We start from the raw sequence: 13304 nt of genomic DNA on the forward strand, positions 1-13304 counted from the left end.
CGACAATTCGTGAACTGAATGTAAACTCTAATCAGATTAGAGTGCATTCGATCTTGAATTCATCATCTGAATTCGAAATTCATTTCACGTAACTCTGGCAGAAGCAGCAGAGGAAGAGAAATTGATAAGAGAAGAGAGGGAATTTCGGTAACAAGAGTACTGACTAGGGCTCAGAAAATGGGAAACAGGGACTGGGAGGGGATAAAAAATAGAGTGGGGAGTAAGACCAGAGAAAAAATGGTGGTGGGGGAAGCGAAAAGTTCAGTCGACGGTGGAGTGACGTGCGAGCTGAAAGGAATTGAGTAGAGTAAATAGTGTAAAATAGAGGTCGGAGGCATTGTTAGTAAGGAAAGCAGGGAACTGCATCAATGGCAATGTACTACACTTGATTAAGCAGCATTAGTAACTGCCGTTAATACTATCTACGATGATTATGTGAGTTGTGTTGGTTGTCTAGGTGCATTATCTATCAAAATACATCTTGTTCTGTCTAACTATCTCACCATCTATCTATCCGTCCATCTATTGCACTATCTATCAGGATATCTGCGTATGTATGTGTGCAATAGTATAGGGATTTTGAGGGGCTAAAAGCTTCTATCTACATTGAGTGATGCACTTGCTGATGGAATTGAAAGCGGGTTAATGTAAATTTATGTTGTGGTTAATTGAGTGTTAAACTGTAATGTTGTTTCGACTATTTGTATTTTATTTATTTATCTGTAATTACAATTGTTTAGTTAATGGATTTTTCAATGAAAATTATTGAACTTCGATTTTCGTAACAAAGCTCGATTTTTTTGTCAAAAAATAGAATAACAATGAAATAAAGACTTTAGTTAATAAAGTACAGATGATTTGTTTTTTTCATTTTATCTAGTATTTCACTTTTAGCTACAGGCGTACTAAGATTCCGTGAATGCGGTCGCTGTCGAATGAGAATAGGAGGAGTAGTATAAACTAGTATAGCATGTAGTATGTAGTGTATGTATAGAATAATAGTGAGTGAGTGTACACCCTATATTCTATACCTTACACCCTATACTCTGTACGCTAGTCCGGAAAATAGATGGGTGAAGCCACGGAATAAGTTTAGTGTAGTGGGGAAAACACTATTTGCACAAGAAGCGAGTAAACTCAAGGAAACTCCTTGGCCAGAAACTTTCCCCCCGGGCGAAACTTACGAGAGTTGTAAAATCAAGCGCCGTGGCGTGTTCTTCATATCAAAATCCTTACAAACTTACAACTTTTTTTATTATTATCATTATTATTTTTATGATTGCTTTTTATTTTTAATTTTTTTTTATTGCGATTATAAAAAAAGATTTAATAATACGATAGCTAGAATTGTTAATCAAATTTCATTGGACATTCCGATAAAAGATCGATACGTCGATTTTAGGCATCGGTATAAGAAATTTTTCTACAATAGATAAAATTACTTATGGGATTAAATTTAAAAAGGAGTGGTGTACAAGTAAGCGTGTTTTATTAGTCGCTGTAGACAATGATTCATCGAGCGATATCACGACCACGACCACGTACATGCAATATATCTACAAGGCACTCACTATGTAAAGTATATAAATATATATTATAACTTTGAGAAGTGTAAAAGAGAAAGAACAGAGTGAGAAAAAGATAGGTCGTCACATTCCCACGAGTTAAATTCAGAACTAGAACCTCTATATTGGAAGCTGAATTATGCCTCAACTCTATTGTTACACTAAATGAATGTCAAAATATTTATCATTGTTATTATCATTATTTAGAAAAAAAATTCATCCTTTAAAAAGATAAAAAGATATTTATTTATACATATATAAGCTCTGGCAAGATACAAAGTAAAATCTTTGTGTTATCAGAGATTGGTTTATGTCACTAGAGAGACCTTGCCAACAAAATCCCATTCCATATCCAAGTTAAACTACAAACAACCAACAAGAAGAATTTCTCTGCTTTGTAAACTTGCTACCAGAGTACGGTGTACTGGTGAAACTTAAATCTGCTGAGGATATTTGTCCTGGATTTTTATACAATAATCAGGTGATGAGTTGGTACTGATAAGGAAATCCGGAAATGTTTCGAAAAGAACAAACTGTAGTTAAATTTTAAGTTTAGCTTTCATTGATAACCATAAATAGAGCTGTAGATGTAGAGGAAATTTCATCGGCTACTACTTTTTTTTGTGAGCTACATTAGGATCAATTGTTGCGAAGTTGCTCTTTTGACAATCGCACGATTTTTCGGAATTTACAGATGCAGAATTTAGATTTTGAGAGTGAATTTTCAGAATACATTTTCATTATTTCCATCCGTAATAAAATAATTGATCCGTTGACTAATTCTTAAGATTCTTTCACTCGATCGCAATCATATTTCCCGTCTTTCTTTATTACTCATTATTTATTTACACAGTTCCTTTTCTTTGTTTTACCTCTATAACCCCACTACTATAATCCTCAGTATTATTATTAGAATCATTATTATCGCAGACTCTAGTGACTCAATTCATTTCACTTTTATACTTGAATTAATTCTAAAACCACAACTACATTTCTCCTTTTTTTTCCATTCTTTTGATTCATTATTATTTAATTCAATGTAAAGTCTTATTATTCACAGTGATGAAAAAGTGAAATGTCACTTTATAAATTTAAATAATTAAATTTTTTATTACTATTATTTATTATTAAAATTGTAGGGCAATGGTGATTGTTTATTTATTACTTATGAAAAATGACTTGACACTCACCACAAAAGTACTGAATGAATTAAATTCAATACAAAAAGAAACTTAATGATATTAAAAATAACAATTTATAAGATTTTGTCGATTTTTAAAAATAGGCTTTAGTAGTATTATTACAAATACTCATTTTGTGGGTAAAATATTGATTATAAGAAAAAATTTATAGAATACTTTTTTTTAGGAAATTGAATTTCTTATAAAAGTAGTCCTTGACCTTATCAACGAATTTCGATAACTTTTCTTAGAAATTGAATTTTAAGAAAAATCAAAATTAGGTTGTGTTCTTTTAAAAAAAAAATGGATGTTCGTTTCATTTAACTATCTTTTACGGGTTAAGGGTACATTTGACGTCAAAATACAATGAGTTCTTTTTTGTAGAAAATTGAATTTCCTATAAAAGTAGTCCTTGACCTTATCAACGAATTTCGATAACTTTTCTTAGAAATTGAATTTTAAGAAAAATCAAAATTAGGTTGTGTTCTTTTAAAAAAAAATGAATGTTCGTTTCATTTAACTATCTTTTACGTGTTAAGGGTACATTTGACGTCAAAATACAATGAGTTCTTTTTTGTAGAAAATTGGATTTCCTATAAAAGTAGTCCTTGACCTTATCAACAAATTTCGATAACTTTTCTTAGAAATTGAATTTTAAGAAAAATCAAAATTAGGTTGTGTTCTTTTAAAAAAAAATGGATGTTCGTTTTATTTAACTATCTTTTACGGGTTAAGGGTACATTTGACGTCAAAATACAATGAGTTCTTTTTTGTAGAAAATTGAATTTCCTATAAAAGTAGTCCTTGACCTTATCAACGAATTTCGATAACTTTTCTTTGAAATTGAATTTTAAGAAAAATCAAAATTAGGTTGTGTTCTTTTAAAAAAAAATGGATGTTCGTTTTATTTAACTATCTTTTACGGGTTAAGGGTACATTTGACGTCAAAATACAATGAGTTCTTTTTTGTAGAAAATTGAATTTCCTATAAAAGTAGTCCTTGACCTTATCAACGAATTTCGATAACTTTTCTTAGAAATTGAATTTTAAGAAAATCAAAATTAGGTTGTGTTCTTTTAAAAAAAAATGGATGTTTGTTTTATTTAAGTATCTTTTATGGGTTAAGGGTACATTTGACGTCAAAATACAATGAGTTCTTTTTTGTAGAAAATTGAATTTCCTATAAAAGTAGTCCTTGACCTTATCAACGAATTTCGATAACTTTTCTTAGAAATTGAATTTTAAGAAAAAATCAAATTAGGTTGTGTTCTTTTAAAAAAAAATGGATGTTCGTTTTATTTAACTATCTTTTACGTGTTAAGGGTACATTTGACGTCAAAATACAATGAGTTCTTTTTTGTAGAAAATTGAATTTCCTATAAAAGTAGTCCTTGACCTTATCAACGAATTTCGATAACTTTTCTTGGAATTGCAATTTTAACAAAAATCAAAATAAGATTGTGCTATTTGTTAGAAGAATTCATAATCATTTTTTGGAATAACTATTGCCCGTTAAAGACGCATTGGATGTTAAAAAAAAATAAAACTTTTGTTGTGGAAACTTAATCTCTACAAAAAAATTCTTTATCAAACCGAACATGATATCCGCCAGCAATCGTTCGATGTTAATAACAAAATAGTCTTCTATTGATTACGACATATAAACATTGACTAATAAGCTATATAAATAAATAAACGAATACCTAAAGCCCAAAGTGAACAAAATACACGGTCTATTTTCAATCTTTACTTTGACTAACACTGTTAAAAAAATATATATTTTAATTAACGTCAGTCAGGGATTTTTAAAACAGTAAAAAAGTATTAAAAAAATATATTTTATTTTATTTATTCAAAGCATAGGGATTCTTTGTTGTCGATGTTGTTGAGTAAACGTAAAAAGTAATTGAAATTTTTTCGAGTTCTGCAAACGTCAATTGTAAAAAACAGAGACTGCGGGTCTGTTGTTTGCACTTCGTTTTGTATTCCTATATGCCACTGATTGTATTGTCTACTGTTTCAATCTTTTTTTTTCTTTTTAGATTTTATTCTATTTTTATACTTTTCTGCCTTCTACCTCAAATTTTTTCAATTTTAACTGGCTTTTAACAACATTAAAAATAATTATAATTGGTTTAACAATCATAACATATAAAAGCGTAAAAGAAAACTTTTAATTAAAAGGAATATGAGGAAAAGAGAAAAGAGACAAAAACAAAATACTGAAATACCATTGATGGCTTTAAATAGTGATCTTTTTTAGAAATAACAAGATATAGTATATATTTATATTGAAATCAACAAATTAATCTGTTTTCATTTCATATCATCGTATACATATATATTTAAAGGAAATTTTTTAGAGGAAATTTTTTTTTTCAGGGACCGATTGGCCCAAAATAAGTTCTTAGGCATCCATTCGAATACAATAAATTCAAAATTTCGAATCATTATTCAAAGAAATTCGTTCGTTAAATTTTCGTTTAGTCATATTTACTCAGAAAGTTCAATTTTCGAGCACTGGGTGACGTCCGCAACGGTGCTAATTTCCGGAGACCCTACTTTACCGTCTCTATTTTGCGGCCTCGGGCCCAAAACGCCTATTGACTGTACTTTTCACTTATAATGAACGAAAATAAAAAGGACTGTACAGAAAAAGATCACATTCTAGCTTACCGACCGAAAATTATGATTAGTTTTTCAATTTAATTACTACCGAGTGGTGGCGCTAATTTTCGATGTACTTGTAGTTTAATGTAAAGTAGACGAAATGATATTAAAATAACGACGCCATTTTGCTAATAACTAACATACGTTGCAGTCCAGTGATCACTGTATTCTATTACAGTATTTGAAGCACTTTTTTAAACAATTAATAAATATTGTTCTGGAAGTGATATAAAGTAAAAAATGATGAATGAACCCTTAAGTTATCGCTTACGCATCAATAAATTACAAGTAAATATACAATATATTCTGACATCACAAAACAGCAACAACTTAGGCTACAGAGAAAACTAAATGTTTGTGTTTGGTATATTTTTAAAATATCAAGGTATGAGCATGTCTCACAATATTATAAAAATCTTTGCTGGCTAACTCTTAGTTAGTCTTGTTTATAAAGCACTCTACTTGAGTCAAAAGCTACTTATTCAGAAAGATCTGCGATTTGTCGAACCTCGTTCACGAAGAGGTGACGTACGTCAAGACCTCGAACTACCATTCTGTCGAATTGCTAAATACGATAAATCGTTCTTAGTTAGCGCCAGATCTTGGAACCGATTACCGGATTATTGTACGTCTTCACCAACATTCGAGAATTTCCGTAGGACATGTTATGAATGTTATATGAGTGAAGTCACTAATCAATTATAGTCAACAGATTCTTCAATTTGTTTTATTTTATTTTCGTATTCACTGCTTAAGTGCAGATGTTGATCAAGTATTGTAACACTTACAATTAAATTTGATATATAAAATTTTATTGTATGCTATGTTTAGTAAATATGTATTCTTTGGATGGCCGCAAGGAGTTTTAACTTCATGGTCAAATAACTAATAAATAATAATAATAATTCTTAAATTTCGTAAATTCGCGCCTCAAACTTTAGGCTCATATCGCAACATCGAGATTGTCGGTAAATCGCCACTTTGCGACCTTATGACGTAACTATCTATTTTTTGGTAACTACCAAGATAATTATATAAGATATGTTATAAAAAAATAAAGAAATATTTTCATTAATTTTGGTCTTATTGGAAAACCTCAGAACGTCTATAGTTTTAAACATACTGTCAGTTAAAATTTAAAAAATAATTTTTTTTATTTAAATAAAAGAATTATTCAAACGCTGCATCGTAAGCGACTGATCCATGGTATTTTTCATTGACACTGAAATTCAAGCCCATAAATTTTTCACTATTATACACAACGTCAATTTTTCTCATAAATTAATCAAAAATTTAAATCAATCGAAGTCAAATTTGCAATCTTTTCAACTCGACTCAATAAATAAATGAAAAAAAGTTCCAGTTCATAAGTCTCAAGATTAAATTTTTTTACTCGGAAAAAAAAACATAATTTCACAATATATTTATAAATAAGAAAGTTTGAAACTAATTTTAAAACCAACTATAACTTTTTTCTTCGCGACCAAGAAAAAGAATTCTAACAAAAATAGACATCTTATATATAAATATATAAAGACTTATCATCTTTACTATCTGAACAATAGAAAAAGAAAAAATATTCAAAAATAAACACGACATTTTTTTAACTTTAAAATTCAATTTAATATTTTTTTTTTTTTTTTGCAAAGAAATGGTTTTATTAATTCTTCTTTTTTCTAAGTCAATATTATATTGTTATATTTTATCCTCTGTACGTGCGCAATATTGCAGTATAGAAAAAAAAGATATGAAAATAATAAAAATAATAATCGTGAAAAATCGAAATAAAAAGGATGCGAAAAGAGCCCCGGGAGGTAAAATGTATACAGATCGTCTACGTCGACTGTTCGCCTCCTGAGGCATCTAACACAAAGCTTTTTTACCCCGTTTCTATTTTTTTTAGATTTTTATTTGTACTTTTTATTTTTGTTCGCTCAGATATTTTTTTTCTAGTGTGTTTCTGCGTTTTGTACTTTGTATTGGGAGCAATAAAAAGGTTGGAGGCGAGCCAGAGCGAAAAGCTTTGATTCGAATCATTTTTTTTTTTTAATTAAATTTTATTAAAATTAAAAGTGTGCAAAAGAAAATTCAAAACTGAAAATATTTTAGAAAGAGAAAAGAATTTCCTATTAATAGAGTACCCACATGACTATTTTGAGTTTGACATTTTTCAAAAAATTTTCAAATTTTTATTTACATTAAACTTAGAGATTGGGGTAGGGTGTAAAATTTCCTGTGGAATGAGTACCCACATGACTATATTTCACATTTAATTTTTTTTGCAGAACCAAAAAAAATTTTTTTTTGAATTTTCAATTTTTTGTAATTTTTCTATATTTTAGATCTTTTCGTACTCTATAGAATGAGTACCCACAAGCACATATTTCTAAAAAATTTCCATGAATTTCAAAATACAATTTTTTTCAAAATTTCAAAATTTTGAATCTGAACTCCGTACCCACATAATCAGCATCTCTGTACAATTTCCTGTCAAACGAGTACCCACATGCCCATAATTCGCCGAAAAATTTCCAAAATCCCAATTCTCTCAAAATCCAAAAAACCAAATCTTCGAACTAAAACCTCAAATTTTATTAATTCCCATCTAATTCCTATTCTAGTCACGTCATATCAATAAAAAAATAAAAATTCAACTTTCCACAATTATTTAAACTTTTTTTATTTTTTTATTCATTTCGGAAACGGGAACTCTGCCAAATTGAAAGCGTCAGGCTCTCCGATATCATAACCGACGAACGTGGAAATTAATCGAATAACTTTGCTTCTCTTCCTATATATTGAATATACATATGTATATGTATATATATATATATATATATATATATATATATATACATATATATATATGTTGTTGTATAACCGCGACAATTGAATGAAACGAACGCGAGTGAGCGCAAACGTGGGTGAGTAAGAGCGCGAATAAAAAAGAAAAGAAAAAAAAGATAAAAAGTGTAGAGTGGGAGTGAGTGAGTGAGTGAGTAAGTGGATGTACTGTCGTGCAATGAAACGGTTGATCGACTGTAAAAAAAGAATTTTATATATATATATATATATATAAATACAATAGACACCCGACTATTTTTTTTTTATCTATTATTGTCCTGTCGTTCGACTTAATACTTACTCACTCACTCTATTTATATATTAACTCCAATTTAATCACGCAAGATTTTAATAAAAGATTTTTATACTTTTTATTAGACTGTGAAGAGAAAATATATAAATAGATTAATCAGTACGTGAACAATTTCCTCAATTAAGGAAAAAAATTTTTTTTTTAATTAATTAATTGAGTAATTATTAGTATTGAGAATAAGGGAAATTTTTTAAGTGGTATTTATGATAAAATAAGTTGATGTTATTAAAATTGGTATCGTGGTCTTGACTTAAATTTGTGGCTTTTCATGGTTCAGACGCTTTTTTGCCAAGTGTCCAGACAAATAAAATTATCGATATCATTTGAAATAAATTTAAATTACGCGGGAAAAAAAGATGCTCGTATTTATTTTCTTTAAATAAATTAATACTTTAATTATTCTCCCACTTAATTATACATCAATCCCACTCAATATTTATTTATATATATTTACATATATATAGCTATTGTCTATATTATTAAGAGAGAATAAAAAAAATAAAGTCCATGGGATGTCTCTGCGATAATAAAAATAAAAAAAATGAAATTTGGTATCAGCGAAAAGGTCTCGAGTTAAATTTGTGCCTTTTGATAGTTTCAGATCTTTTACGCGATCGCCAGTTCAATGTCGAGACGTTTTATAAATAATTATTAATATATATATAAATTAACCGACAAAAGATGTCGCTGCGATTTTATAAAATTAGTGAGATAAAAATAAATAAATATTTGTAGATCAGAAAGTTAATTTCCGAGCGTCAATTAAAGACATCAGCCCTTGGGTGAACCCTCAGAATTAAATGACTTTTGTCGTGTCTCATCGCAGTTTATATATTTTATAAATAAAATATATCAGACGACTAATAAAAAAAATTTCACCGTTGATTTTTTTTTCGAACCCCATGATTATAAAATTATCGAAATCAATAAGTCTGGGGATTAATTACCCGATTCATCTTATCAAACTTCAATGATAATAAAAATAAATAAAATATTCGAGTTAATTAGTAAGATTCTAAACAATTAAATTCACATATTTTATAAATTTGCTATCAGTTTGTCGCGCAGTCCACTAGTGACTGCAAGTTGCTCGTTAATTTTGAAATTCGAATTCTTTGTTATTGATCTTTGTTAATATTTTTTATAGAAACTATTGATTTTATATAAATTTTCAATCAGACCAAAGTTGTAGATAATTAAATTTCCTACAAAATCGTCTGGTTATGTGTTTAATTGGCTGGAATAATGACTGAGTTATTAAAAATTTTAAAGTTCGAATTGATAAAATTGAACCGTTCAAAAGTCATCTGATTTATTACATTAAATATCTTACATAATATATGAAATATATGTAAATATTGTAGGGTCACTGGAAAGGAAATTTAATCCTCAACAACTTTGGTATCAATAAAAAATTCCATGGGATCAATAGTTTACTAGATACGACCGTTTTAATAATTTTAATATTTAATTAACGAGTAATTATTTCCGTGGCATCATTTTAACGCTTTGATCGGCTGTATCTTCGAAACTATCGATTTCATTAAATTTTTCAATTAGACCAAAGTTGTAGGGAATTTAATTCCTTTTCAAAACCGCCTCAATTGTCTTCTTATCTCTCCGATATCTCCCTCAATTTTACTACCTCTTAAAATATATATAATTTTCACTTCCTCCCTAAATCAATTCTCTCGTTTTAAATATAATTAATATCAATCAAGTATTTGCTTATCACCTTTAGTTTTATTCGTAATTTAACCCGTGACCTATTAAAATCATTGTATCCCTAAAGTTATCCTTCGCAATTCCCAATAATTCGTTTTCTCAATTATTTTTTAATTTCTTGCTTTCGCCGCGCGATAAGTAACCAATTTTATATCAAAACCGACGATCACTAAGTGACTGCATGAAAATTAATAGCAAATTTTTATGTAATCATTTACATTTAATTATTTATTAAAATCTTACTAATTGAGTCGCATATTTTATTTATTTTTATTATCATTGAAGTTTGATAAGATGAATCAGGTAATTAATCCCCAGACTTATTGATTTCGATAATTTTATAATCATGGGGTTCAAAAAAAAAAAATCAACGGTGAAATTTTTTTTATTAGTCGTCTGATATATTTTATTTATAAAATATATAAACTGCGATAAGACACGACAAAAGCCATTTAATTCTGAGGGTTCACCCAAGGGCTGATGTCTTTAGTTGACGCTCGGAAATTAACTGACTGATCTACAAATATTTATTTATTTTTATCTCACTAATTTTATAAAATCGCAGCGACATCTTTTGTCGGTTAATTTATATATATATTAATAATTATTTATAAAACGTCTCGACATTGAACTGGCGATCGCGTAAAAGATCTGAAACTATCAAAAGGCACAAATTTAACTCGAGACCTTTTCGCTGATACCAAATTTCATTTTTTTAATTTTTATTATCGCAGAGACATCCCATGGACTTTATTTTTTTTATTCTCTCTTAATAATATAGACAATAGCTATATATATGTAAATATATATAAATATATATTGAGTGGGATTGATGTATAATTAAGTGGGAGAATAATTAAAGTATTAATTTATTTAAAGAAAATAAATACGAGCGTCTTTTTTTCCCTCGTAATTTAAATTTATTTCGAATGATATAGATAATTTTATTTGTCTGGACACTTGGCAAAAAAGAGTCTGAACTATGAAAAGCCACAAATTTAAGTCAAGACCACGATACCAATTTTAATAACATCAACCAATTTTATCATAGATACCACTGAAAAAATTTCCTCATTTTCTTAATAATACATATAACAATAGTTACAATATCACCAATGACAATTATACTAACAAATGACTTAATAATAAGAATAATCAATATGCGCGTTAATAAGTATGCGATACAAGCACGTGACGTAGCACGTGCATCTGATATTCATATCGCGCGGCAACTTTCACCGCGACCGTGATTGTAAAATACTATTGCGATGAAAGTAATTTAAATATTCGTCACAGTCATCGTTTTGTTCTTTAAATTGTCGTGACACAATATGTATAGCACACATACATATTTATTTCAAATTTCAATTTATATACAACCAATATCCTTTTCTTTTAAATTACAAATTATAATTTCAAAAATTTAAAAACTTTTTAATTTCCCGCCAAAAGTTTTTTTTTCAAAAACTAAAATTGGCACTTTGAAATTTTCTTTTTCTCTAAAAAAATAATTCAATTTTTTATTTTTTATACAAAAATTTAAATTTGCCGCCAAAAAAAATTCAAAATTTTCATTTTTCGAATCATTGCCAAATTTCTTTTTTAATTAAATAATTTTTCAAAAAATTATTAAATTTACCGCCAAAATCAAATTAAAAATCTCAAAATTTTCACCTAAATCCTAAATTAATTTTTAATTCGTAACTTTAAAAAATTTTTAAATTTGCCGCCAAAAAAAATTCAAATTCTCAAAACTTCCAAATAAATCCCCGTCTTTTTTCAACCCCTCAATTTTCCTAGAAACTTTACCCCATAAAAAAATAAAAAATTTTCAAAAATAAAAATTCAAATTTTTTAAATTTGCCGCCAAAAAAAAAATTCAAATTCCCAAACTTTCAAATAAATCTCCGCCTTTTTTTCAACCCCTCAATTTTTCTAAAAACTTTACTCCATAAAAAAATAAAAAATTTTCAAAAATAAAAATTCAAATAATTTAAAATTGGCGCCAAAATAAAAAATAAAATAAACTCACCTCATGAGGACGTGGATGTTGATGACTACACTTATGATCACTAAATATTCCATTAGCACAACAAATAGTACAACAGAACCCACAATAAATTAAAAAAACAATAATAAAATAACCACAGAACTTATTAGTTACCAAAGTACCGCATTGCATTTTAAATTTAAACCGACACATCACAGCAATAAATAATAAAATATATGGCATTCACAGGACTCGAGCATTACACTTTAAATACTAGACAATAAATAATGTAAAAAATAAAATTAACAATAAATACGGAATATAAATTGACAGCTGACAGCTCAGGTCGACGTCAATCGACAGACTAAACCTACGCTAGACTTTAAATTCAAAATGCTCTAGCTCGACGTCTGACCTCATAATAGACCGAGCACACGACCGAGACTGACTGTTATCACTCACGCACACAAACTACCGTATCATCAAAGGTACTGCTAAAATACACTCGGGCTTCTAGTTACACAAACACCCGCCTCATGCGCCACAGGACGTGCGCACATGACTACACTTTGCACATAAACAATTTCGGATATTTTACACATTTTATTTATTTTTGTAACTTTTTACGCGTTTCTTTATTTTGTTTATTAATATTATTGTTAGGATTAATTAATTAATTATTTATCTAATTAGTCACGAGGGTTTCGAAAATTTTCGTGGGTTTGTGGAGGAGCAAAACACTGAACAGCTGACTGGTAGTTCGCTGAGAGCTAACTGACGTTAGGGTGCCTGCGCATGCGTGTTATGACAGCGCGCATGCGCAGGTCTGTGGAAAAGTTTGAAATAAGGCGGGAAAATTTGAACGGATGTCTATTACACATGACGAAGATGTATTGATTTGAAAAATCTGTAGAAAATCTTTGAAAAAAAATATTTTGAAAAATTGCACTTGTGGTTTTTGAAATTTTTTAAATGTGCACTTTTTGGGTTGTTTTTTTTTTTTGTAATTTATTTGG

The 13304-nt window shown here is 28.6% G+C and overlaps 1 protein-coding gene across 1 annotated transcript in view; it reads right to left on the minus strand.

Moving 5' to 3' along the window:
• The window catches only part of LOC103577100 (leishmanolysin-like peptidase), a 120123-nt gene extending 107077 nt beyond the window's left edge, over positions 1-13046 (minus strand). Inside the window, exon 1 of the mRNA XM_008557602.3 lies at positions 12331-13046. Within this exon, the coding sequence (XP_008555824.1) occupies positions 12331-12531 (201 nt within the window). The 5' untranslated portion in view covers positions 12532-13046. The remainder of the gene's footprint in view (positions 1-12330) is intronic.
• Between the last annotated feature and the right edge of the window lie 258 nt (positions 13047-13304).

The sequence above is a fragment of the Microplitis demolitor genome, chromosome 9 (assembly GCF_026212275.2).
Source record: "Microplitis demolitor isolate Queensland-Clemson2020A chromosome 9, iyMicDemo2.1a, whole genome shotgun sequence".
NCBI classification, from domain to species: domain Eukaryota; kingdom Metazoa; phylum Arthropoda; class Insecta; order Hymenoptera; family Braconidae; genus Microplitis; species Microplitis demolitor.